This window comes from Psammomys obesus, unplaced genomic scaffold, assembly GCF_907164565.1.
Source record: "Psammomys obesus unplaced genomic scaffold, mPsaObe1.curated_primary_1811, whole genome shotgun sequence".
Lineage (NCBI taxonomy): Eukaryota > Metazoa > Chordata > Mammalia > Rodentia > Muridae > Psammomys > Psammomys obesus.
This window is the reverse complement of record NW_026596162.1, coordinates 13,652,150-13,677,967: the sequence shown is the minus strand read 5'-3', so window position 1 is coordinate 13,677,967 and position 25,818 is coordinate 13,652,150. Positions and strand designations below refer to the sequence as shown.

Here is a 25,818-nt window from a genome sequence, read left to right as displayed (position 1 = left end):
TGTGTGTGTGTGTGTGTGTGTGTGTGTGTGTGTGTGTGTGTGTGTGTTAGACAGTTCAGTATGTAGATGTGCTCCTATGTTTTGTGGCCAGCCTAATACTGAAGTTCTTTTTTCCTTAAGTTGCAACATAGATATGAATGATGGTCTATTGGCTGGGTGCAGGACCCAGACGATGGATGGTGCTCTGTTTGAGTGTACAGTAGTAGCTCTCACACAGAGGGTAAATGGGCATCAACAGTTGTTTAAAGGTACAAATAAACAAAGTAAAGACAAACTTTGAAGAAGAGTTTTGAAGTGACGAGGATTGGTGGCACACACTGGTAATTCCGGTACTTGAGGCTGAGCACCAGGGTCATGAGATTGAGGCTGTATATTATGAGGGCTGTATAGCAAGGTTCAGGCTAGCCTGAGCCACAGTCTCAGACCCTGCCTCAAAACGGGGAAGAATGTTACCCAACATAAAAAAGTACATGTAGTTCTTTTCTTTGTCTTCACACACACACACAAACACACACAAATCCTACTCTGGATAAGGTGTTGCGACCACTTAGAATGAGGCAGTGTCTGTCTAATCGTGGAGTATAGTACGGTGATTGACCTCATGAAGGAAGTTCTCTGTGTCTGACCTATCAGAAACTGCTGATTTCCCCTAGGCTCTGTAAAAGTGGCTCGCCTGTAGACTTCGTGTTCAGTGGAACCTCACCCCTGCACAAAAGCATTGTATTTGTCCTTTCTAATAGCAAGTTTTAGAAAGCGTTGGAAGGTTTTTTTTTTTTTTTAATCAAATGATATTCCTGAGTTTTAGGTTGTAATGGAAATACCTAAATGCTGTGGTGTGTTGGGCTTAATCTAACAACTGGAATATATAATAGAGTGATATTTAAATAAATTCAGGGCTCTACCATATAGTCAAGGCTGAGACTACAGGGTTACTCAGTGAGATACTTAAACTAAAGAAATGTTCCGTAACAGATGCTATTGAGATACTGTCTGTCTGAAAGAGGTTATTTACTTTGTGCTTTAATTGTCGTTATAGTGTATTGTTTCTTCTTAGCTTCCTGGAGATGTCCCTTGAAATAACTGACCAAAATCCGTGGTTGTAGAGTAGTAGGATCTCTGGGTACACAGTGGGCTTCCCTTCAGAGGGCCCCCTAAGGACACCCATGATCTAGTTGTATTCCTGTGGTGTGAGTTCCATTCTTTGCTGGCCACCACCCTAAGGACATCACCACATTCATCTGTGAAAAGAATGAAAGCACCCTAGGGCTGCCAGCAGCTTAGTGGGAAGCTGAACCTCACATGGCATGGGCATGGTGTTTGTAGAGGTACCTGCTGAGGACAGGCCGGGGGACGCAGACAGCCAGTACCCACACCAGCAGCCCAGCCCTGGGACTTGGCTCCTAAAGACATTTATTTTTTTAAATTTAAATTAAATGTTTAATTAGTTACTTTTCTACTGTTATGATAGAATGCTTTGACAAAAAGCAGCTTTGGCCACGAAAGGGATTATTATTTTTTGGCCTATAGTTCCTGGGGGAAAGAGTCCATCATGGAGTGAAAGGCATGACAGCAAGAAGATGAGGCTGGCTGATGACATTTAAGCTGTACAGGCAGCAGCAGAGACCAAACAGGAGGTGGGGTGAGCCTGTTCCCAGTGGAGTGTTCCTGCTTATAAGGCTCCACTTACTAAAGGTTCTGTAACATTCCCAAACAGCACCACCATCTGGAGACATTCAAACTACAACAGAGGTCAAAGGACAGAGCTTAGGTTGGGTGGCATGGGGAGAGTGGGTGTGTGCTGGTGCATGGGGCATAATCTGTCATTTGGGGATGCTCTGGCTGGTCACTGATTCCATTGTGGCAGTTCTGTGTCACAGTTACCTGTGGCAGATATATGGAAGATCACAGCACAAAGTCTTCAGTAGGAAATGGTTTGGGGAAAAGATAATGCTAAAAATGAAAACTCACATTTGGAGGACCCTACCACCACCGCTGCCACACACACACACCCCACCCCCCACCCCCCACACTCTGTGTAGCTCTGGCTGCCTTGGAACTCTCTAGTCTGGCCTTGAACTGGGAGATCCTCCTGACTTCCAAGTGCTGGGATTAAAGGTATGTGCTACTGCTCAGCTCACATGAGAATTTTATGCAGAGGTAATTAGCATTTCTACTGAGATAATATTTACCTATTATTAACTTTCCTGCCTGGAAGCATAGAGAGGGGATAAAACTCTGGATCTTTTATAACCCCCTCCTTTTTCAAGCAAAGCAGGTGAGTTACAGTGAAGTCCTTCACAATTTCATGACAAAGGAATTTGATCATAAACAATTTTTAATGAAGCAGAAATCATCCATTCTTCTCAGAAGCAGAATAATTGTTTCCAACTTCAGAGTCCCTGGAGTTGATTTGACTTTTGTTTCTTCCTAACCTTATGTTTAGGGCTGAAATTTTAAAATGGAATTAAGAAAAGACAGCTGTTGCTTGGCCACTGTAAAGATTGAGGGGTGCTTACTACACCGTCAGTTCAGGACAGCAAGGAGCCTTCGGGCACCAGCCATGGGGCTGCATTTGCTCTTGAAAGAGGCAATCAGGAAGCCATTTTATATCTAGTGACTTCTGTTCTTGCCATCTGAGTTACTGTCTTTTAATGTCTAAAACCACCTAAAATAACTGGCATTTCAGATACTGCACACATCATGGGGAGACAGGCATTAGTTTGTAGAGTGTCTGGCATGTGAGTGGCCAGCTAGTCACAGACACCTGTAAGGTTGAACCTACAGGTTGAAGCCAGGCCATCAGGACACTTTTCCCACTCCTCACGCCCAAGCCCATATGCTGCCCTTCCTGATGTGACACTCAAGAGTGCCCAAGAGTGTGCCAGCAGGAACATGGGAAAGAGGTGTTATGGGGTAGCTCAGGGTTGTTGTTGTGACGTCCCTGGCTGCTGTAGTGACTCTTCACTTGCCTTGCCCTGGGGTTGAGAAACATCTCTTAGGAGGCAGAGCATGGCCCCTTCCACCTAGAGTGGTCCCAAGTCTTTCAACTTTCTACATGTCTGCTTGGAGCATGGGTGGCAGTAACCTTTCCCACACGCAGAGGGGCTGCAGGCATCTATGAATGTGTGGCTGATGGTCAGCATCAGTAAACACGCGGTCTCTCGGGGAGCCACCTGGAAAAATCCATGTGTGCTAAAGGGGGAAAACTCTTTGTTCCCCTCCCACCCCCCTTTTATGGGGTCAGGTAATGTAGCTTTGGGCATCTGGAAATTTGGGTAGTAATCTCAAAGTGAAATTTCATTTCCTTTTTTAAGGTTGAACTTTACTAATTCATTCTCCCCTCCATACACATATGTCTCTGGTTTAAAAAACAAACAAAACAAAACAAAAAATATTACCTCAGTGTTAGAGAGACTAGAAGTCCAAAATGTGTCTCACCGGGCTAAAATCAAGATATAACAGTCCTGTGATCATCTGAACTCTCCAGGGGGAATTTTCCCAGGGGTTTTCTAGCTTCCAGCAGCTGGTTACATTCCTTGGCTTGTAGCTCCCTTCTCTGTTGTTGAAGCCAGCAGTGGCAGGTCCTGTCTTTCTTACACTGCCTCACAGATACTGTCTTGCATATACAGGACCCTAAGGTTGCACTTTGCCCTCCCAAACAATCTGAGACACTATTATTATTAAGGTGAGCCAGTTGGCAACCTTCTGTCTTGCCACAGTGTATGTGCAGGAGGGCGGAATGTGGACAGTTGTGGGAGCCACTGTCTTCCCTATCCCAAAGCTCTTCTCAGGTGGTTTTGCTTTCTTCCTTGTGTACTAACCTGCCTTCTTCAGTAGCAGCTCTTGGATAAGGAGAGGTTCCCATCCTCGTTATTGGGTGTTAGACCACATTCTCTATTCCTCTCTTTTCAGATGTGCTCTCAATGGGGCAGTGTTCCTGTTAGGTTTGTAGATAAACTTGGGGGATGTGGGCATTTAGTAACTAAATTTATCCTTAAAGTTTCAGGGAGCCTTAAGTGCAGGGTCACTGATCACACCACTGCTGGCTTAATGTGCTGATGCAGAAAGGAAGGAAGCTGCTGGATTGTGGTGGCCTGCTCAGCTTGTTATATGTAGGTCCTGTTCTTAGAACACTGACTGGTGAAATCCCAGCCATGCTTGTTTGACCTCACAGGGTTTGAGCAAGTGAGTTGTTTCATCATCTGAGAGGAAAAGCTGCCGTTCTGACAGGAGCCCAGGCCAGAATCTCATGGGTGGGTGGTAAGCAGGTCCTCGCAGGACCCCAGAAGGTACACTTTTGGATTGTCTGGGTCCTTCATACAGCCTTACCCATCTCTGAGGCTCCTGATTACTGCTGAGTTTGCATATGTCCTCCCAGGTCCGAGCCCACCAGCTGGTCTTGCCACCCTGTGATGTAGTGATCAAAGCTGTAGCTGACTATGTCCGCAACATTCACGACACCTCTGACCTGGATGCCATAGCTAAGGATGTTTTCCAGCATTCACAGGTAACACCACAAACTGGAAGGGTGGGGCTTTGCATGGGCTGTGCCCAGGGGTCTAGGCTGGAAGAGTGTGTTTAGGACAGGAAGCTGCAGGCCTTGGGTCAGCGGGTTAGGCTGCCCAGAGTATCTTCCATCAGCTGGGTGGTCTGAGCCACTCCACCGTGCTTGTCATTCCTGAACAAGAGAGGGTTAATGTAGGTAAGGCCAGAGTGCTCCTAAGTGCTGTGTTCATAAGATGGACGTGCTAGAGAGTTGGTTTTGTTTGTTGGTCAGTTGTTTTTTGATCCAAGGTTTTTCTGTGTGCCTCTGCCTCCGGTACTGGGACTGAAGTCATGCATCACCATGCTGTGCTTATACCTGGCTTTTAAAAGATAAACTTTTAAAAGTTGGTCAGATGACACTGTAGATTGCTGATTTGAATATCTGGTTTGGGAAGTAAAGTATGATGACATATCAGCTCAGTGGAGTGGATGAGGTTCGAGATGTTCCTGCCTTGTCTGAGCCTAAGCCATGGCAGTCATGCTCTGCCTCCGGTCTGTGCCATCCAGTCCACCTGCTGTGGGGTTGTGGTGGTGAGGGGGGATGTCAAAGCCCTTGGAAGGTCAGAGACCAAACAAAGCTGGTCAGAGAAGCTATAGAGCTAGCACCCAGGGTTGCTTCCAGTTGAGAAATCTACCTTCTGACTACATTGTTTTAAATTTGCAGCACTTTTGGTTTGATATTTTGATAATAGTCTTTTGTGTTTGACCTGAAGGCTTTCATGTCATTCTACATCCTTATCTAACCTAAAAGGTTATGAATTATTCATGTGTTGACTTATGATAAAGGTGTTCATACATATGACCAGTGGCTTAACTAAGGCTTTCCCATATCTGTTTCAGTCTAGGACAGATGACAAAGTCATTCGATTTAAGAGGGCTGTTGGATATTACTCAGCAACCAGCAAGCCTATGCCATTTCACCCACCACATTACTTAGGTAAGTAAACAAAGTCCCCGTGTGATTGCATTAGAGATTACTTATTCCCCAGTAAATTTCCCGTTTGTCTTATTTATTTTTTTGAGACAAGGTCTCACTATGAAGACCAGGCTGTGCTTGAACTTAGAAATCTGCCTGCCTCCACATCTGAATGGTGGGATTAAAGATACATATCACCCTGTGTAGCAGCTTTGTTCTTTGAAAGTATGATTTTCTGCACTTCCAGTATGTGTTCTGTATGTGTTAACAGAAATAGTGTTCATGAGATGTATGTGGGAATTAGACTCTAAAATTGTTCTTGTGTTTGAGTGGGCACACATGGCTGCTGTTTGGATGACAGCTTTCTCTTACCATCAGAGATTAGGGTCTCAGACCTGGGTTGTTCAGTGTGTATGGCAAGCACCTTTACCCCAATCCTAAGAGCTATGTTTCATGGATTCAGGCATTGTTCTGTCCATGTGTTAGGTACTAGGAACCCAGATCAGAGATATTAGGCTTGGCGTGACAGGTGGAAGGTGGGTGAGTCAGTGTAGCCTGTCAGACATTGTGGCTGAGGGAAGTGGGGTTAAAGGGCTCAGGGTGCCTGACCATCTGTTCACCAAGCCTCTTTATTGATAGTCTGCTCACTCAGTTGCACACAGTTATTTTTCTCAGAGCAGAGTCCTGTTTTAGAGTATGAGCCACACCACACTTAAACCCCTGCACTTTCTTCACTTCATGCTTGCCCTGACTCCCATCTCTTTACCTTGCTTATACCTGCCCCTGCCCCATTGCTGACAGTTTGCTCCGCAGGCCCGTAGCACAGTAACTTTTTTTTCCTGGAGAAAACAAAGCTCGCTTCTGCCAGTGTCATTTCGACTGACTATTACATTTGGTGCTCCTTTTCTTGACTGCCTTGGATACGGGTCAGCTAGTTATGAGGCCCACGCTTCAGTATCTGTGAGGGCACTGAGTGTTTTCTTTCAGTTGCTGCAATCCTCACACATTCATCTGCAACATTTGTTGGCCTTGCCTCTGCACATTCTTTCACCTGCAGTGAGTAGGGGCCAGGGGACCCAGGGCCGTCTGCATCCCCAGTGGATAAATATTTGACTAAACTTGACTGAATGAATTAAGCCACTAAGCTTTTGAATCAGGGGAGTGAAATAATGTGACGTGTTTTGGTATTATTCTTGGAAAAGGAGCACAATTTGTAGAATGGAACAGGTGGTGTACACTGTTTTAATCAGTTACGGTATATCTGCTGAGCTGGGCCTTGTGGCAAATGCTTGTAATCCCAGCACTTGGGGAATCAGAGGCATTAGGATCTCTGAGTTCAAAGTCAGCATGGTTTACAAAGCAAGTCCAGGACAGCCAGGACTGCACAAAGAAACCTTGTATCGAAAAACCAAAAATCAGTCAAACAAACAAACAAAAAAATACATCTGCTCTGTGCTTTGTGCAAAGGAAATGTTTCATAATTGCTTGTTTGGTTGATAGAAAGCATGAAATCAACACTGGACCTTGGGTCTGGCCCATCTAATACAACCACTTGCTGACCTTAGGCTTCTTGTTCTGTTGTAGTGGCATCAGTACATGAATGTAAAAGAGAAAGAAGATGTGCAGTATTTGTTAATTGCAGATACTCTGTTATAGGCAGAATGGCCTAAAGGCACCAAGTGATTGGTTGATGATGGAATGCTCAAATGACTAGTCAGGAGGCCTGACTGCTCAGGGAAGTAGGACAGAAGCCATCACTTGGCTCCTATATATTACTTTGGTTTTCACAACTCTAATAGAATATCTAAATCTGAGTAACATTTTAAAGAAAAAAAGACTGGGCTGACAAGGAGGGTCACAGGCTATCCCTGTTGCCAAGTCTGATGACCTGCGTTCCATCCCCAGATCTGCCGTGGTGGAAGGAAAGAACCACCTCCCACAACCAGTCTTCAGACCTCCAGGTGCATGCTGTGGCACATGGGTATATAAAATAAGCAATTTTTTTAAATGCCCCAAAATTAATTAATTAATTAGTTTATTTTTGGTATTTTGAGACAGGGTCTCTTGGTTTAGTTAGCCTTGGCTATTCTGGAATTTGCACTATAGACCAGGCTGGCCTTAAACTTACCCAACTGCCTCTGCCTCCAGAGTGCTGGGATTAAAGGCATGTGCCACCACTGCCTGGCCAGGTTGCTGCGCTGGAATCAGCTAAGCTCTGGTGAGGACCTCATAGCAGATGGGACCACAGTGGTCCCATAGTGACCATGTTGAAGGCATTTTATGTAAACAAGGTCAACTTTAAATTAAGTTAGAATGTGAAGTATATTCATGTTTTCAGTCATTAAATGATACTTAAGTGTTTTATGATATAGAGTTGACTTAGAATTCAGTTTTATTTTCTATACTAATCTACTCAAAGGGCAGCACCTTCAACTTGTGAAGGTTCTCTCTCTGGGCCTGACCTGGTAATAAAAACCACTGCCCTGGGCCCAAGCTTCCAATGCCAGGCTTTGGAGAGAGAGATATCAATAGCTAAACCATAAAACTATATAAACAAACAAAAATCTTCCCTTGCCCGGCATTTGACAACTGATTCTCATTCTCCCCCACCCTCATTTCTCTCTCCATTGTCTTAGCAGTGCTAATATGGATCCTCCTGTTTTGTGTTTTTGAGGTGCTGGGAATCAGTTCCACAGTCATAAATATTCCAGCAAGCACTCAACAGTGAACTAGATATGGAGGTTATTACTGAAGGATGAAATGTGTAATGTTTTTGTACCCGCCTCTAGATTTTTTAAAATTACAGAGGTTATTGAGATGGAAGACTTCTGCTGACATAGCTGCCCTCCTGAGTTTGATTTCCCAGAGCTCACATAGTGGAAGAGAACTGACTTTAGCAAGTTGTCTGCCAACCTCCACACATCCACTGCACTGAGAGTCAGCATACACACGCTAAGGTGATGGGATATGTGCCCAACCACACTGCCAGCTACCGCTTGTTGTGAATCACGACTCTGCACTCAGTGTGAGAAAGCTTAAGTTGAGTTCTCACAATTTGTGGCTTAAAGTGACAGATAATACAAGTACTAAAGGCCTATCAATTATGTGAGCAGAGGTCAGTGCACATGCACGTTTAAAAGCTGCCAGAGCCCTCCTTATTGCCTTAGCTACCTTTCTGTCACTGAAGAGACACCATGACCAAGGCCACTTAGAAAAGAGAGAGTTTACTGGGGCTTGGAGTTCCAGAGGGTGAGGCCATGACCACTGTGGCATGTAGTGTGTCAGCAGGCAGGCCGGACATTGGAGCAGTAGCCGAGAGCTCACCTGATCCACCAGTAGGAGGCAGAGTGCTACTATGGAGTGGCATGGAACTGAGGAACCTCAAAGCTTGCCCCAATGACACACACAGCTTCTCCAATAAGGCCTAATCCTTCAACAGTTCTACCGACTGAGGACTAGGTATTCAAAATATATGAGCCTATGGGGGCCATTGGCATTCAAACCACCACACTTAAGAAATGAAAATGAGCTCCTAGTACACTCCTGTTGAGGTAAGATCGCTAAATGCTGTTGAAGATGTGGAACAAGCATTCTGCGGCTGCTCTTGAGGTGACTCTGCAGGGAAAGGCACTTGTCACCACTCCTGACCTCAGTTCAATTCCTGCGACCCACATGAGTGAGGGAGAGATGACTTTCATATGTTGCCCTCTGACCTCCATACACATGGACCCACACAAAATTAATAAAGATGATGATGATAATAATAATAAGAAGAAGAATAAGAACTTTGTTGCTGGTAAGAATGTAAAATGGTTCAGATACTTTATCAGACAACTTGGCAGCTTTTCACAAAACAAAAGATAATCTGACCATATGATCCAGCAGTCACGTTTGTGGAGATTGTCTGCACAGAAACCTGGATAGTTATTCAGCAGTCATGTTTGTGGATATTGTCTACACAGAAAACTTGGATGTTCATACCATCTTAGTTTATATCTGTCCAAGTTTGAAAGTAACCACGATGTTGTTACGGGGTTTGCAGATGACTACAGCAACTGGTAGAGTGGAGCATTATTCAGCCACACAGAATCACAAAGGGACTTAGATGCACACTGCTAAGGAAAAGAGACCAAGCTAAAGGCTCCATGCCATGTGATTCCAACTGTGTGGAATGTGCTATCATATCTCTGCAGGAAAAGGCAGCCTGGTGCAGACAATGAAAAGATGTGTGGTCCTGGGGTTATCATGAGGGAGCAATGACTAGGTAAAGCCTAAAGCAGTAAATGTGCCCGTCGAAAAGTATCCAGTAATCATAAAGCAGTCATTGAAAATGAGTGTTAACTGCAGGAGTGGGACTGGGAGGAGAGAAGGGAGGGATCTGCAGTCAGGCTGTAAAATGATTAAATGAATGAAGAAAAGTTTCCAAAGCTTCATTTCTAACACCCCTGGAAAAGTAAGATATAGGCTGTCTACTTTTTTGTCTTATTGCCATGTGGCAAGGGTTCTCATTGAACTGGAAACTTGACACTTCCATTAGGCTGGTGGGCCTGTGCTCCCTGCCTGCTCCTATATTTACAGGCACGTGGGTGCTGGGGATTTGAACTAAATGTTTGCAGAGCAAGCACTCTTACTACTATGCCATTTCCCAGTCTCAGAACACTTTAAAAGTTTATTTTGTTACAATTTTGTGTTTTGTTTAATGTAACCTCTCTACATGAGAAAAGCCTTTGTTAGGTTGGGATGGGAATCAGGGGGCCTGCGATGTTTTTAGTTAGTGGGAAGGGGTTCTAGTTTAAACCCATTCCTTTAAACAGGTATCTTAGTTTAGTATAGAGCAAAAGCTAGGCAGCTCTGGGTGCTGTCAGTCACTGGGGTGCATCAAAGAACTGTGCTTTGGGGTCTTGGGAAGAAGTCAGTGAACACACCTTAAAGGCAGTTGTATTTGCTCCTTTTCTGTGCATTCCTTGAGTAGGTCAATGATACTTAACACTTTTCTTAAGTTATAAAAATCCTCCATTAATTAAGCATTCTTCTTGCATTCTTTTTCTCCGTTGTACATACTTGGCTGACAAAAGCCTGCCTGTAGTATGTGTCGGTAAAAGGGAAACAGGAAAGCAGCAGTGTTGCCTCCACACTGGGCCCTGTGTCTCTTCTGGGACACTCTTACCATGGAGAAAGGGGACCATGGTTCTCTTCAGCTGCTGCACTGGGCATGGAGAACAACAATCAATTTAGAGAGAGGCCTGTGGGCTCCCGAGACAGGTCCTGAGTGGCCACACATTTCTTTAGGAAAATGTAGGCAGCTTCATTCACTGACCACAGGACTGACATAGGAGAGAACAGTAGCTTGCTCTGTGGAGATACAGGGCATGTTTGAAGGCATTGAATACAATGTGCATTTTTAGAAAATACTTTTTAAAATGAGGGGTTTGGCGGGGCTGGAACAGTGTCTCTACGGTTTCGGACTTGAGGTAGGTTCCCAGCAACCATGTAAGGTATCTAGTGCCTTCTTTCTGGCTTTTTCAGGTACCTGCACTTCTGTGAAACACACACGTGCACACACAAAATGATAGAAATACAATTTAAAGAGAATCGTTGGTTTTATGCTGTATTGTTTTACCTGTTGAAAGGAAAGTTCTTGTTTTTAGGGAGGTTTAAACTGTTATATCTAAAAGTAGCACAGAGTGATTATCTTCTTTGAAAGTAGCAAATGTAAGCAATGCGTCTAGATCATGCTTTCATTATTCAGAAGTTAGCCAGGGGTGGTGGTGGTGCACACCTTTAATTCCGGTACTAGGGAGGCAAAGACAGGTGGATCTCTGTGAGTTTGAGGCTAGCCTGGCCTATAAAGTGAGTTGCAGGACAGCCAGGCCAGGGCTATTACACAGAGAAACCCTGTCTCAAAAAACCTTAAAAAAAAAAAAAAGGTTAAATAGAAAAGGTCAGCTACCAAAAATTAACCAAACTTTCTACAGTGATTCCAGTAACAGTGTTTGAGCACTGCTGGGTTTATAGCATCTTTTTGTTCCTGCTCCTTGGCTGTAACTTGGAATTACCATAGAGTATCTTTAACAGGTGCAGTGACTCTTACCTCACACTTGGAGGAGAGCTGGTAGACTTGTGGCTTGTGTGCAGGTGCATGCGTGTTTGGTGTGTCTGCATGTGTAAATGTGTCCTTTGAGCACACATGCGAGGGTCACTCTTTTCTGCTGTTTGCACGGCAGTTTTCTTTGTTCAGTACAAAGAGGGAAGCTGTGCCAGGATTTTCAGCTACTGAGAGCCAAGATCAAAGGCCTATTGTGGCAGTTCAGAGCTGAGAGCTGCAGGCTCTTGATGATGAGAAAGATGGCAGCTCATGAGGCTCCTGGATCCTCATGGAACAGGAGGAAGTGAGCAGTGATCTGTGCTTCTCTTTCAGCCTCTGGGCTGCACTGTGGCTCTCAGGAGACCCTGTGTCTGCCAGATTGGGGCAACAAGGCTAGTGTTGCATTTACAGTCCTGGTTTGACCCTGACTTGTATTGTTTAAAAATCACCTCCACAGTTTGGTCTTGGAACTTTGCTTTCAGAGAGGCACAGTGTTGAACTCTGGGAGGGGTGGGTTACTTGACTGGAAGCTGGGTAAAGGCAGAGAAAAGCCCTCTGATCTTAAGAGAACTGAATATCGGAGCTCTGGGCTAGTTTTGTTTCCACTTTTACAGCAAGATGAGGAAGTCATGGTCTCTGAAGCCACACGGTAAATCCGAGTTTCTAAAGATTTCTGGGAAGTCGGGCACCTGAAGGGTCCAGGGCACATGGGCCCTGGGCTGACCCTAGAGATGCCCTAGAGATATGGCGGTCTCTTCACAGTTGTCTTATTATTTTCTTTCCATATTGACAAAACAGCCAGACCAAATCCATTTGGAATGCCTGGGATGGTGCCACCATATGTTCCCCCTCAGATGCTCAACATTCCACAGACGTCTCTGCAAGCAAAGCCCGCGGTAAGGTGTCCCTCGAGGCGAGTAGTGCTGTGGGTCTTGGATATGAATGTTCTAAAATTCTTGAGTTGATATCTAAGTTAGGTGCCAGTTCGTCAAATTAAAAATTACCAAAGAGGACACAATTAATCCTGGCTTGCCTCAGGGCTTACCAGCCCACTGCATTGACTCGTGTTCTGCATCTCAGGTCCCACAGGTGCCCAGCCCAGGGGGCGCCACAGGCCAGGGTCCATACCCATACAGTCTCCCTGAGCCTGCCCTCGCCTTGGACACTAGCGGGAAGAACCTGACAGAGCAGAACAGCTACAGCAACATTCCTCATGAGGGGAAGCACACACCGCTGTATGAGCGCTCCTCGCCCATCAATCCAGCCCAGAGTGGCAGCCCCAATCACGTGGATTCTGCCTACTTCCCTGGCTCTTCTACATCATCATCATCAGACAACGATGAGGGCAGCGGAGGGGCAGCCAAGTGAGTATTCACGGTCACAGAGTGCTCTGGGTGCTGAGATCTAAGGGCTTCTTTCATTCTGCTGATACTTGGGGTTTATGCCAAAAGTTGTCTACCACAGTAGAGTACCTAGAGGGTTGCTTTGTGGTACCAACTCCCCTGAAAGCATTAACCTCTGGGCTCCCTAGAGGAGAGAGCCCTGAATTTCCCCTTCTCTAAACTTAGCAGGTAGTCCAAGGGACCATTCCCTTGGTCCCTTGGACTGGGGTCTGTTTGCCCTGCCAGAGTGTAGAATGCCACCCGGATTCAGCTCGCACATCTTCCTAGAGAGTAATAGAATTCACAAAGCATGGTTACTTCGAGTCAGACGGCGAAGTCATAACGTACCCTCCCCTGTCCCCTAATGTATTCTGTTTGGGAAAAGGGAATTAACTACCTTACCTGTGAGTCCACTGTCCTTTCCAGAGTTGGAGTACTGCTTCATGGGTACATAACCAGGGCAGGCTATATTGCATGAGTGCCCAGCAAGGGTGGTGCATGTTGCATTTACCTTTGCCCTTGGGTGCGAGAGATTTGAGAGGTGCAGTTTTCAGTGTTCATACAAGTTTTTCCTGGTGTTTCTACTACAAAATGGAAGCAGATGTCTGCTGACCTCAGGCATTGTATACTGAATCTACATACTTGTCTGGAGTAAAGAAGTATAAAATTGATAAATATTCACTGGCTGTATGTATGCAGTCCGAAAGAAGGAAAGAATTGTTATCTAGTATTCATACTTTCAAATGTGTTGTTTAGCAGGATGATAGGTTTACGATCTCTTGAATCTCTAGACTGCCACCCCAGAAATGGGTGTTTTAAACAAGCACCTTGTGATTCTCATCAAACATGAAGACAACTGGCAGGTGATTTAAGAAGCTCTCTCCTCTAGAGTTCTGAGATATTTCACTAGGTCTGAAGACCAAGGCATCTGTACAGGGATCGTTTATTGTAGATTGTGAAACACTGACAGGAGGCAGAAGAAGAAAGCTTTAGACCCCAAGCCTTGCTGTGAAGTGTCACACAGTGAGTGTCACATAGTGACAGATCTAGGTAGTTGCTTGGAGAGGGTGGGTGGTGACTGCCAGGTGTGGAGGGTGGGCATTGAGAGGCCTGCTGCACCCTGGTTAGGATGAGAGTGCTACCAGCTTTGTGCTGCTTTAAGGTCTGGCTGTCCTAGTCCCCAGAGCTCTCGAAGTCTCCATCTTCCCGCAGGTGCTGTCATTTGAATATGCATCCTGTTCCTGCAAAGGAGATGGAACTACTCAGCTTGCCAGTTAGTGTGTTGCTGTGGCAGAGAAAGTGTCCTTTAGGAAACTTGACGCACGCACAGCCTCAAGTCAGGGTTAATGACAATACACAAGAGATGGTGTTAGAAATGTGAGGGAGGTGGCAGAGGAGATAAGGTGCCTCTTCCTGAAGCCCTGGACTGCAGGCTTTGCTTATGGCAGATGCTATGATACAGTTAGGGCTTCTGAGTGTGGTCAGGGTCTCAGCCCTGAGGCGGGTGCCAGCGTTGAGCGACTTGCATGCACAGTATGTTATGCGCAGCGCAAGTCTACACGTGAGAGCGGAGCCTGGCGGCCCTCGAGGCTCTACACCCTGGGCAGGATGTAGTAGGGTCTTGTGAGCCCAAGTGCCCAGGATAGCATCTTGAGACCTTGTATCAAAACTTGAAAACGGGGCTGGAGAGAGGGCTCAGCCATCAAGAGCACTGTCTGCTCTTCCAGAAGTCGTGAGTTCAATTCCTGGCAACACATGGTGGCTCACAACCATCTGTAATGTAGTCTGATGCTCTCTTCTGGCATGTAGGTGTACATGCAGATAGAGCACTCATACATAAAGTAAATACCTCGTAAAAAATACCAAACAAACCACAAAAGCCACGCCAAGTGTAGTATCTTAATAATAAATAAAACTTGTAATTCCAGCACTTGGAAGTCTGAGGCCTGAGGATTGCTATAGGTTTGAGGCGGGCTTGGATTTACATAGTGTTTAAGCTAGTCTGGGCTAAAACAAGCAAAATAGGAACAAAAACAGTAGGAATAATAAGTCAGGATTTTACCTTTAATGTGGGCTTGACCAGCACTATGCTTTTAGGAAAGTCTTGAAGGAAAGGAAGTTATCTATTCATTTCCCCGAGAAATGCTTGAGCACTTGCTGTTTGCTAATAGACATGGTTGAGGACATGTGCTCTGTGGTGTCTTGTCCTGGAGGGCAGTCTACAATGGCAAGTAGGGTCCCAAAGGAAATCTAGGAAGCAGAGAACAGATTAAGTTAAGTGCTGGTCTCCAGGCCTGGCTTGCAGAGCCGAGTGGGCCCTGGCCTGCAAAGACCTATTTTTTTTAGAAAGATGTATATTTTTGGCGCCATTTGCCTTTTAGTCAGAGAGTTGAACCTCAGAAGTGTAATTCCAACTCCTTCAGCAAAGGACTATCAAACCTTACAATGTCTATCCTGTAAAATAGCAGGGAAGAGAGTCCTTCCAGTTTCTTCATAAGGTACACCTCTATTTGACCCTTCTTGCTAGCTGTCACCCCAAGACTACGTGGCTGTGTTTCTGGCCAAGCACAATTCACACAACTAATATTCTCTAGTTAGGATGAAATGCTGTGGCTGCATTTCAAACCGTCAGTTCCTAATTTAGGAATATTTCCTTGAGTATATTTTGCGTGGTACTATACTGGGAGCAATGGCCAGATTTTGTTTAGGATAATCTACAGAGTAAGTGGTCTAGTTCCCCCAACCTTAAATTGGTGATGAATGATTGGGGACTATTTCAGAAGAAATAAAAAGCAAGAAAAGTTTCCTGCGAAAAATAAGGTAAATATTTTTAAATGACAAATGATAATGGTCTGGAGGGATGGCCCTGCAATTAAGAAAGTTTTCTGAACTTCTAGAGGACTGGAGTTTGCTTCCTGGCAGCCCTATCAGGAGCCTCACAAGGGCCTGTAACTCTAGTGCCGGGGCATCTGACACCTCTTTCTGGTCTCCACGGGTACCCACACACTTGTGGTGCACGCACAGAAAGATATACACACATACTCATAAAAATAATAGTAAGATATTTTATTAAATGCCAAGAGATAGACATTTGTGATTCAGCAGTTACACTGATAGTATTTTTTTAATTCTTTATTAATTACACTTTATTTACTTTGTATCCCTCCTCTACTGACACTGCTATTATTAAATCTATAAAAGTTAGGTCTCTTTCCCTGAGGAGATGAAAGGAATGTACCTTAAAACCTTCAAATCACCGAATACTTGTTCTTAAAGATAAATCAAAAGGGTGGGCTGTAGGCTGGACCACTTCTGGCCAAACCCCACCCTTGTTCTTGCCCATGGTGTACCAAGGACTGCGTGTAGAGATATGCTGTGTGTACACATTCATGAAGGCAGGTATGGGCATCTGTACAGGAAGCATCACCTGTGCTGCAGAGAGGTTCTAAAGAACTGCAGGTACCCATGAGGCCACAGAGGATACAGGTGCTCCTGGTAGACTTCTCCTTGCCCTTGCAGGGTCTGGGTTGGCATTTTTAGGCGTAGCTTCCTGCTCAAATGTGGAAGAGGGGGTCTTGCTGAGTTTGTGAATTATTTAAGCTCATATACTTGGAATAAATGGCAACTTTCAAACTGCTCAAAAATTGAGCTTTAGAGAAATACAAAAATAAAACAATGATTTGGTTTTTAGTGTACAATAGTCAAAGGAGTTTTGTTCAGCTCCTTGACCTAGTATTTCAGGAAGTAGAGACTTTAGATATAAGTCGTTTTTTTTTTTTTTTTTTTTTTTAAGGTGCCTAACAAAGAGAATTCATGTTTCCCTACTCTGGGGTTCAAGGATATTATAGACAGAGTGGAAAGAATGGTTTGCTGTGTGCAGCTGACGAGCTTTCTTCATGTGCCACAACTTACGTTTACACTTTGATTCCTTTTTAACATATTTCTAAGATCTTTTCATTGAGGCAATTCAGAATTTTATATGTTGGGAAAAATAACTTTGATTTTTATTCCTTCAGCAAGAGAGTCTATAGTCTTATCTTCCTGCTAGCTGTTTCACATTAATCTTATTCTGTACAGAGCTCACAGACACTGGTGTCTTGGAAAGTGTGAGCCATCTCACACTGTCAGATGGGAAAGAACTTTGACTGTTCTCTGAAGGGAGATCTTGTGTTAAGATGGGACTGTTTAGTTCTAGAATACGTTTCTACCTTCAGCAGGTGCTTGTGACCTGGACATCACTAGTGTGGTGCTGCCTACCAGCAGCTCTGGCAGCCTACAAAGCTTGCCCTGCTTCACTGCCATTTCCCTCTGCAGCTGTCTCCACAGAGTCAGTGTTGAAGTGGTTGCTTGCTTGCTGTGTTTTTGCATGTTTATAGAGCTGCATCTACAGCTGGTTGTTCTGTAACAGTTTGTGGCACAGTCTAGTAGTACGTCTAGGACTGAGTTCAGTGCCTTTTTCTTGGGGGTCAGTGATAGATTACTTCCTTGTGCCTGAATTTGATCATCAAAGATTTATGCTGTTGTGGGTATGGGTGAGATTCAAAGAGAGCTAATGCTACATGGTGAGACATCTGGTTCTAAGAATAAGCTCAAGGTGTTATAAGTTGTGTCAGATGAATTACAGAATGCTGAACTACATCTGTTCTTCAAAGCGAAGCATTTATTCTGGCCATGTACTTTGCTTTCTTACCTTGTGAAGTAATGGTTTCCCTCTTGAAGTGGATTAGATTACTTGACCATTGCCAGTTGTCAAGATGCTTTCAGAAAGTACTAGTCTGCTTCGTGAGTATCAGGGTGATGGCACTACTGTAGTTTCAACTTGATGGTGTATGTAGAACAGGACAGGCACATGTAGCTTCTCTGGGGTGTTGGTAGCATGGCGCTGCACCTCAGTTGTAGAGTCAGCAGAGAAACGTGCCCCCTTTCCTTCAGTTTTCCTTCTTACTGTTGCCATCCAGTTTTCAGGTAGCCTTAGGCAGTCCAGGAACCCTGCACATACATCTGTGCATGCAGGGAACATTTCAGGCAGTACAGAATAGTGTACAGAATAGTGCTTTCTCTGACTCTGTGAACCTAGGCATTTTGTTGTTGATGGTGTTGATTGAGCAGAGTCTTCGGCTAGAAGAACCTGCCATGTAGTGAATGGGATCAAGGAGACTTTGAGGTATCACATGGAACAATGCTCAATTTAAGTAAGGTGTCTGGGATAGCCTTTATAATGCTTTTTTTTACCTCTTTTGGATAAAACTAAAATGAAATTGATTAGTAGGTTGGAGAATTAATGCATATTTAAATCTCTCTATATGCCTTATGATTCAATTAGAAAGGCAAGCCAGTATCTTAAAGTGGCATATTTTGTAGTCATCACAGAGGTAATTTAGGCATAGGGGGCTGCCAAGGAAGGGTGAGGGCTGGGACCATGTACCCAGAGCAGCCCCAGCAGTCCTCACCGGAAATCACCCTGCCTGCTGGCTTTCTTGCATGTACTATCTTCCTGTCTCCAGCCCCTTTTGTCCCCACTGCCCATGTAGGACAACACTTTTCACCTTTGCTATGGACTGTGACTACTTGCTAATATTGTGTCCCTAAGTGTAAGTGAAGTGAGGGTTTATGGAGTAATGCTTACTCAGACCACTCAACTCTTACCTGCTGCATTTCAGGTTTTGAAAATACTGCCTAAACTAAGTAAAGTGTTTTCAGAGGCTGCAGACAGGTCATGCATCATTACCTTGCAGTTTGAAATACATCTTTTCATACCCTGTTTTTATTTTTTGTTTTGCCAAGCTGTTTCCCAAATACAAATCTGTCCCTGTTCTCTGAACTTTAGTTCATCTGTCTCCTGTGCCTACACTCTATTTCTTCCCTTTCTGCTGGTGATTGACACTCTTCCCCATGAGAGTAGGTGCCTATGAGAGTGTTGTTACCTCACGCTAAGTGTAAGGTTATGATGCCTGATAGCCTCCTTTCCCTTTGAAGCAGGAGGAAATATTCCTGTAATAGAGTTATGAGGAAAACTTAAGGTCATTAGCACAGGAAAAGTTAATGCTATTGATGTTGAGTCAACAGACTTAGTTTGGGCCCTTCTTTTCATTTGAGGTGGTTTAGTCCATAGTTTTCATTGATCCTGTTCATTTTTGTTTAGCCACGTCAGTGGGAACAAGATTGGCTGGGAGAAGACAGGAAGCCATGCAGAGCCACTGGCACGGGGAGATCCAGGAGACCAAGTCAAGGTATAGAACCCACACCTTCCGTTGCTTAGTTTCCACCTGGGCATGTACACTGGTGACTGAGTTAAAGAAAAATCCTTTCTGAAATGTGTTACGAGTCAGATGCTTTCCAGAGAGCTCAGGAAGGGAAGGGATTATTTAGAACCTCTGAAGTCTGCTTGACCTGAGAAGCATGACATCTCTAACACTCCTTCCTCTCCAGGATCTGGTGCTGTAGCCTTCCTGTGCTCTTTTTTTAGGGAGCTTTGTGAAGGCTGATTGAGAAAGCACCTAGAGTGTGTTTGGTAAAAGTGAAAAGTAACTGGTGCGGTGGCGCTCCTTTAATTCCAGCATGAGGGAGGCAGAGGCAGAGGCAGCTGGATCTGTGAGATCCAGGCCAGCTGGGGCTACACTGTCTCAGTAGTGGAGTAAACTAAATTCTATTTCTCTCTTACCCACTTCTGTCTGCTAGTAGGGACTTCTGGAAATCCCCACCCCCCTTTTATTTTGACTTGCAAGATTATGTCTGCCATTTATGCTCCCTAAGGAGGAGCAAGACTCCTGCTTCAAGAGGTTGGGCAAGATTACCTGGGTACCAGAAATTAATTTAAAACTGAGTCAACTGAATGATGGTGAATCAATTAGAAGTACTTCATGAGAAGCTGTTGTTCATAGAAGAATCTGGCAAAATACTTTGCACTGTTTTCTATCTATGCTCTTAGAGAAGAGTGAAAGTATCCCTTGTGAATTTTTCTAAGACCAAATTTGGCACTTGTATATTAAAGGGTAAAATTCATGCTCTGTTACATACCCTTGTAATGACATTTATTCCAAAACAGAAAAATATACATGTTTTAGGAAAACACCAAATCAAGTAATAAGCAGTTTCTAGCATTCTGATCAGGAAAAAAAAAAAAAAAAAAAGGTTATTGTACAAATAATAATTAATCTTGAGCAGTTTTTCTGATAATTCAGAGCATGCCAGGGTATCTATCTCTGCCTCTCTTTTCCTTGGCGCCCTGCTTGGCACTGGTGCAACCCTGGTCCAGCTTTCCTCCCCTGTGCCCATGCCTGCTGTTTATGTGAGCAGTTGTTAGCATTTTCACCTAGGAATTTCTTATCCATTTTTCAGAATTATCATTTATAGGTCTGAGTCATTGTTTTTTTATGGGATTAGATTGGTTTAGAGAGAGGATTGTAGTGCTCTGCATTGTTGCTGTTATTATTCCGTTTTACTTTTGCCTGTGTATGAGCTTTATCATGACTATAGAGAAAGTTTTAGATGAGAATTTTGTTCTTGAGTACCAGCAATAACAAGGTTGAAGTCAGACCTGGGATGAATTCAGTTGTTTAAATTACTGATTATAGAATGCATAGCCTCTTTGAGTGCTAGTTTCTTAAAGAGTAAAACATTACCAAGATCTTTTTTTTTTTTTTTAAGATTTATTTATTTTATTATGTATACAATGTTCTGCCTGCATGTATATCTGATCGCCAGAATAGTGTACCAGATCTCATTATAGATGGCTGTGGTTTCTGGGAATTGAATTCAGGACCTCTGGAAGAGTAAGCAGTGCTCTTAACCTCTGAGCCATCTCTCCAGCCCTACCAAGATCTTAAGGACGACAGAAATGCAGAAAGCCAGAAACACATGGGGGTGGTCTGCAAGTGAGGCAGCTTCAAAGAGCTGGAGACTCCATGCAGGGAGTCCAGGGTTGGGGGAGCTAGAGCTGCTTCTTGACATGAGTCTTCTAACCCTGCACACCAGGAGGCAGCCTGTGCTGTCCTCTGTGGCACAGTGTGTTTTGTGCATAAGGCAGTTTGAGGAGAGACAGGGGAGTGTATTCTCTGGCCACCCTGCCCTTTGGTTGGTATGGAATCTGACTGCTGTAGGAAGTAATCATCTCTGGGCCCTCTGTGAGGTTTAAGTGGACAAGAGCCTGTACGTTGGAGATAATGAGAATGGGACCTGAACTCCTTTTCCTGCTTCCTGCCTTTTGCTCTGTAGGCAGAAGGCTCGTCCACTGCCTCTTCTGGAAGCCAGCTAACTGAAGGCAAAGGGAGCCACATGGGCACTGTCCAGTCAATCCCGTGTCTCCTGTCGATGCCCACCAGGAACCACATGGATATCACCACACCTCCCTTGCCCCCCGTCGCACCTGAGGTGCTGAGAGTGGCTGAGCACAGGCACAAGAAGGGACTCATGTACCCCTACATCTTCCACGTCCTGACGAAGGTATTATCCAGGGGCCTTGGAGTAGCTTTGAGTATTGACAGCCATTGCATCCCTTTTTTTTCCTTTTGAAGCCATTTTTATTTTTGGTTCTTGTGAAGTATTTCTAGTTTATAAACATTAAACAAAAGATGAAATTTTGTTTCTATAAATGCAGTTTAAAAGCAAATTATAAAATCTTACTTTCCTCTTCAATTTAATACTTTTAAAAACTCCTAGTGAACTTGCATAACTCATTTTTTTTTCTTAGTAAAATAAAAAAAATTTTACACCATATTTGTGTTGTAATGTCACGTTAATCCTAATGTTGTGAATGGTATATGACTTATTTATTATTTGTCCTTAGGCAATAACATCTTTCCTTTAATACGACTTCATGCATTTCCACTTTCTTCCTCTACTTCATTTACTGCAGTTTTAATGATAGGACCCAGAAATGAAATACAGGATTTTGTTAAAATGTACATATTTAGAAATGCCAGTTATCTTTTTATAAAGCGGCATAATTTACTTTATTAGTGTCTTATCAAATGTGTAGCTGAATATATGCATATAGTTGACATTGTCTCGGTGTATTTCTGTGTATCTACATTTTTCAGTAATTTATGGTCTTCGTGTTGGCAGAAGTCACTTCAGTGATAAATTGGTTTATTACGATCTTATTATCAACATGTTTTCTTCGTTAACATGGGCCCTGTCTTTCCCTCACCTCTATTTTCTGCAATCCAATTGTGGCTTATGAAATGGAGTCAATAAATGCAAAAGGCTCCCTCCTGTTTCACAGTTCTCAGGAGGTGGATTATTGAGCAGCTCAACCAAACACAGAGAGTATTTATATTTAGCTAATGCTATTAACTCCACTCTTAATTCATTTCCTTTTTAGTTGTCACTACCTCCAAGTCTTGTCTTACTGTTTACTATGGGTGTGTATGAGTATCAATGGTCAGATTGTGGTCGTAAGACAAACATTAGTTTTAGAGAATCACCAAAAAATGCTTTTTTTGTTTGTTTGTTTGTTTGTTTTTGTTTTTTGTTAACAGTTTTGTTAGGGTGTAGTTAAGGGTCCAGAATTTTAGAAGACATTTTTCAAAAGAACATGTATAGAGATGGCACTTGCTCCTCATGGCACTGTTTGAGATGTAAGGCCACTGGAGCCACCTGCATCCGTGCTGCCAGCTTTGATGCCTGGGCAGCTGGGTGGTGAAAAGTGCAGATGGTACTAATAGCATTCTTCTGTTCCTGCAGATGTCAAGGGAAGATGTCTGGGCTTGAGGAAATTAACTGTCTTTTCAGATTTTAAAAATGCTACTTAGGATTTTTCAGTATAGGGACAGTTTAGGCTGCAACGCACACTCTTTCCTATGAGCTGAATAGCCATGACATGCAATGAGACAATCATGGTAACATGAAGGAGCATTACTTCATAGTAATGTTAAGAATTAGAGTACATTTAGCTACTGGATTAATGGAGAGGAAAGAAAGTAGTAAGTAGTAGAAAGTAGTAATTTTGAAATTAAATTTGTATGAAAAAGCAACTAGACAAGGTGGTTATTAAGAGAGCCTAAGATAATAGGCATTGAAAGTTATGAGCATTTTTGTTACTAATATACATAAGTAAAATTCCTTGAACATTTTCATGTATTGTGACGCCATGCAATAGAAGTTTGGCAACAGTCAGCTGCTGATCACCACTGTGGTTTGTCTCTTGGTGGATTGTTCTTGAGTTAGATGAAAGTCTTACCATATTGGGACCTGAACTGGGAATGGAATGCTTTCATTTTCTGTCCTAGCAGCTGTCTGTGGCCTCGCCTCGACCATGGTGGGACACATGGTAAGCACCTACTGCATTGGGGAAAAGCCGAGAACATGTTCAAAAAGAGTTCTCTTAGGGAGATCACTTTTAACACGTGGCAACTCTTTATGGAAAAGATTGGTAAAAACACGACTTTCATTTTAGAATACTGCATTCCTTGGATTTTGTACAAGTCATTGAAAATTACAAACTTTATTGTATCTGACCATCTTGACCCATGAATGAAAGTTGTAGATTCTTCATGCTTTCTTCTGTATTTGTTGTCTGGTGTTATCTGTGTAGAATGTTAAAAGACTTTGGCTCATCTATGTGGTTTTCTTTTGCTCTTGGTTTTTGGATTAATGATAAAGTAATATAGGATCACTTTTGAGTCTCTGGACATACCTTTGGACCACAGACTGCCAGTGGACTCACTCTCCTTAACATCTCACTGTAGGCAAGTTGTTAAGCCATTGGAATAGAATAGCTATGTCATTAATGGAGATGTTGCAGTGTATTGCTGTGAGTTTCTTGTAAATTCAACATGAAAAATGTGCAATATTATTCTGCTTTCTTCCATGCAAAGGGTGAAATCAAAATTGCTGTTTCTATTGAAGATGAAGCCAACAAAGACCTGCCTCCGGCCGCCCTGCTCTATAGGCCAGTTCGTCAGTATGTTTACGGAGTCCTGTTTAGTTTGGCAGAAAGCAGAAAGAAAACTGAGAGACTTGCTTTTAGAAAGAACAGACTTCCACCAGAATGTATGTACTGTAACAATCCATTGTTTGTTTCCCTCGATTCCTCGTAATCTCTTGTGCATTTTCTAAAGCCTTTGAAGTACCATGGCCTGAGACCCTCCTTGTGCAGGAGGTGGGCTGTTCTCGGGATAGTGGAACAGTGTAGAGCCCTCAGAACAGGAGGAGAAGCCACATTTGGTACTGTTTTAGTAATGATGTTTATCTGGTAAAAGAAGTAAAACAGCAAGTTTTCATGTTAAACTTGATATTGCTCTGATAACATCGTGAACAGCCAGCCGACATGCATATGTGTCTGCCCCATGCTCATGAAGCTCAGTTCTGTGTTCTCCCACAGCTCAGAGGTCTGGAGAGCAGCTCCTGTAAGGTTCTACAACCACAGTGGACTCACCTCAGAACTGCCATGGTTTACCTGGGTGTGGCCACTTGAGCTCATCAGCCTGGGGGAAGGGAGGGACACTGGAAAGGACTGTGTGAAATACTGGTCAAAGTTGAAGTCCAAAGCATTGTCTTTGATGAGGCCTGTGTCATATTTTGGGGGAAGCCGCTTTTTCTTCTCGACACTTTTATCTGCTAATTTAAGAACACAAAAATGCTAGAAGTATAGGAATGGTCTCTAAAACATAGAGCCTAAAATCAAAATATTACGAATTTAAATTCCTGGAGCAAGTCCTTTTGTTGTGACTTAGGCTGTGGTGAGCAAATGTTGGTCTCACTAGCCTCACTATGTGGTGACACGCATGGCCGGCACTTCTTGACTAACTTGTGTTGTTCTGTGCATGGGAACTTTAAACTCAATCTGTGGGATCTTACACTGTAACTCAGGCTGGCCTGAACTCAGGCTGCCCCCTGCCTCAGCCTCCTGAGGTCTGGGATAACAGGTTATGAGCCAAAACACCTGGTTTGAATTCAGTAGATTCTTAAATTTTTTTGTTTGTTTGTTTCTGTGCCAAAGTTATAACCTGTAACACTTGAAAACAAGTGCCCTTTTTTCCCCTTTCTCAGAGCTGGTTACACTGAGAGGTGCAGCTGAGTTGCTTGTGAACCAGAGCTGGCAGATGTGATGTCAGCCCATCAGGGCTTCCACTCTCTCCCCTCTGTGTCAAAAGGTTGTGGATTCCTGTGCCTCCTACCTGGGCCTGTTCTCAGCCTTTCATCCTCCACTCCAAATGATTGGATGGCTTTCTCAATAGAAGTTCTTTTGTTTATTTATTTGCTTACGTGTTTAAAACAGGGCTACTCTTCGTAGAGTTTCCAGTAATCACTTACGCTATCCCACAAAACCTGGTGTAACTGACTTCTTCCCCTCAGGCCTAGGGTCTTTGTGTTATGGTGTGCTGCCATACCAGAGACACTCAGAACAATCTTGACTTCGTGTCCTGCTGCATGCAGGTCTGCCGGATGGTAGGGGCCAGGCAAAGCCTTTCCTTTAGAGATGCCTACCTGCCTTAACTTTGTTCTAAACAGGCCTTGGAAACCCCATGGGAATGAGGAAAAATGAGGGGGGGATAAAACCCCATTGGTTTTGGGGAAAGGAACCAAGTAACAGTGTGCCTGAGTGGGGCTGGCCAGGTAGGCTTTGGAATGAAAGGTCATGTTCTCACACAGCAGTGAGATGGCCTTTTGTCAAATGTGGCTTTGCACTGAGATGGCCAGTGTTTAGAATCAGTTTTGTCAACATGTCTTATTGCTGCTGAGTGTGTGACTCCTACAGGAGTGTCTAACAGGCAGTCATAAGATGAATGATTGGCTAGGTGATGGTGGTGCATGTCTTCTGTCCTAGCACTTGGGAGGTCAAGCCCTGCCTGGTCTACAGAGAGAGTTCCAGAATGGCCAGGGCCACACAGAGAAACCCTTTGTGTGTGTGTGTGTGTGTGTGTGTGTGTGTGTGTGTGTGTGTGTGT

The 25,818-nt window shown here is 43.8% G+C and overlaps 1 protein-coding gene across 1 annotated transcript in view; it reads left to right on the top strand.

Moving 5' to 3' along the window:
* Fam120a (family with sequence similarity 120A) overlaps positions 1-25,818 on the top strand; it is an 87,359-nt gene that overhangs the window by 32,986 nt on the left and 28,555 nt on the right. Inside the window, exons 4-10 of the mRNA XM_055595280.1 lie at positions 4,379-4,507; positions 5,386-5,482; positions 12,345-12,442; positions 12,627-12,910; positions 19,071-19,158; positions 21,143-21,370; positions 23,746-23,920. Of these exons, the coding sequence (XP_055451255.1) occupies positions 4,379-4,507; positions 5,386-5,482; positions 12,345-12,442; positions 12,627-12,910; positions 19,071-19,158; positions 21,143-21,370; positions 23,746-23,920 (1,099 nt within the window). The remainder of the gene's footprint in view (positions 1-4,378; positions 4,508-5,385; positions 5,483-12,344; positions 12,443-12,626; positions 12,911-19,070; positions 19,159-21,142; positions 21,371-23,745; positions 23,921-25,818) is intronic.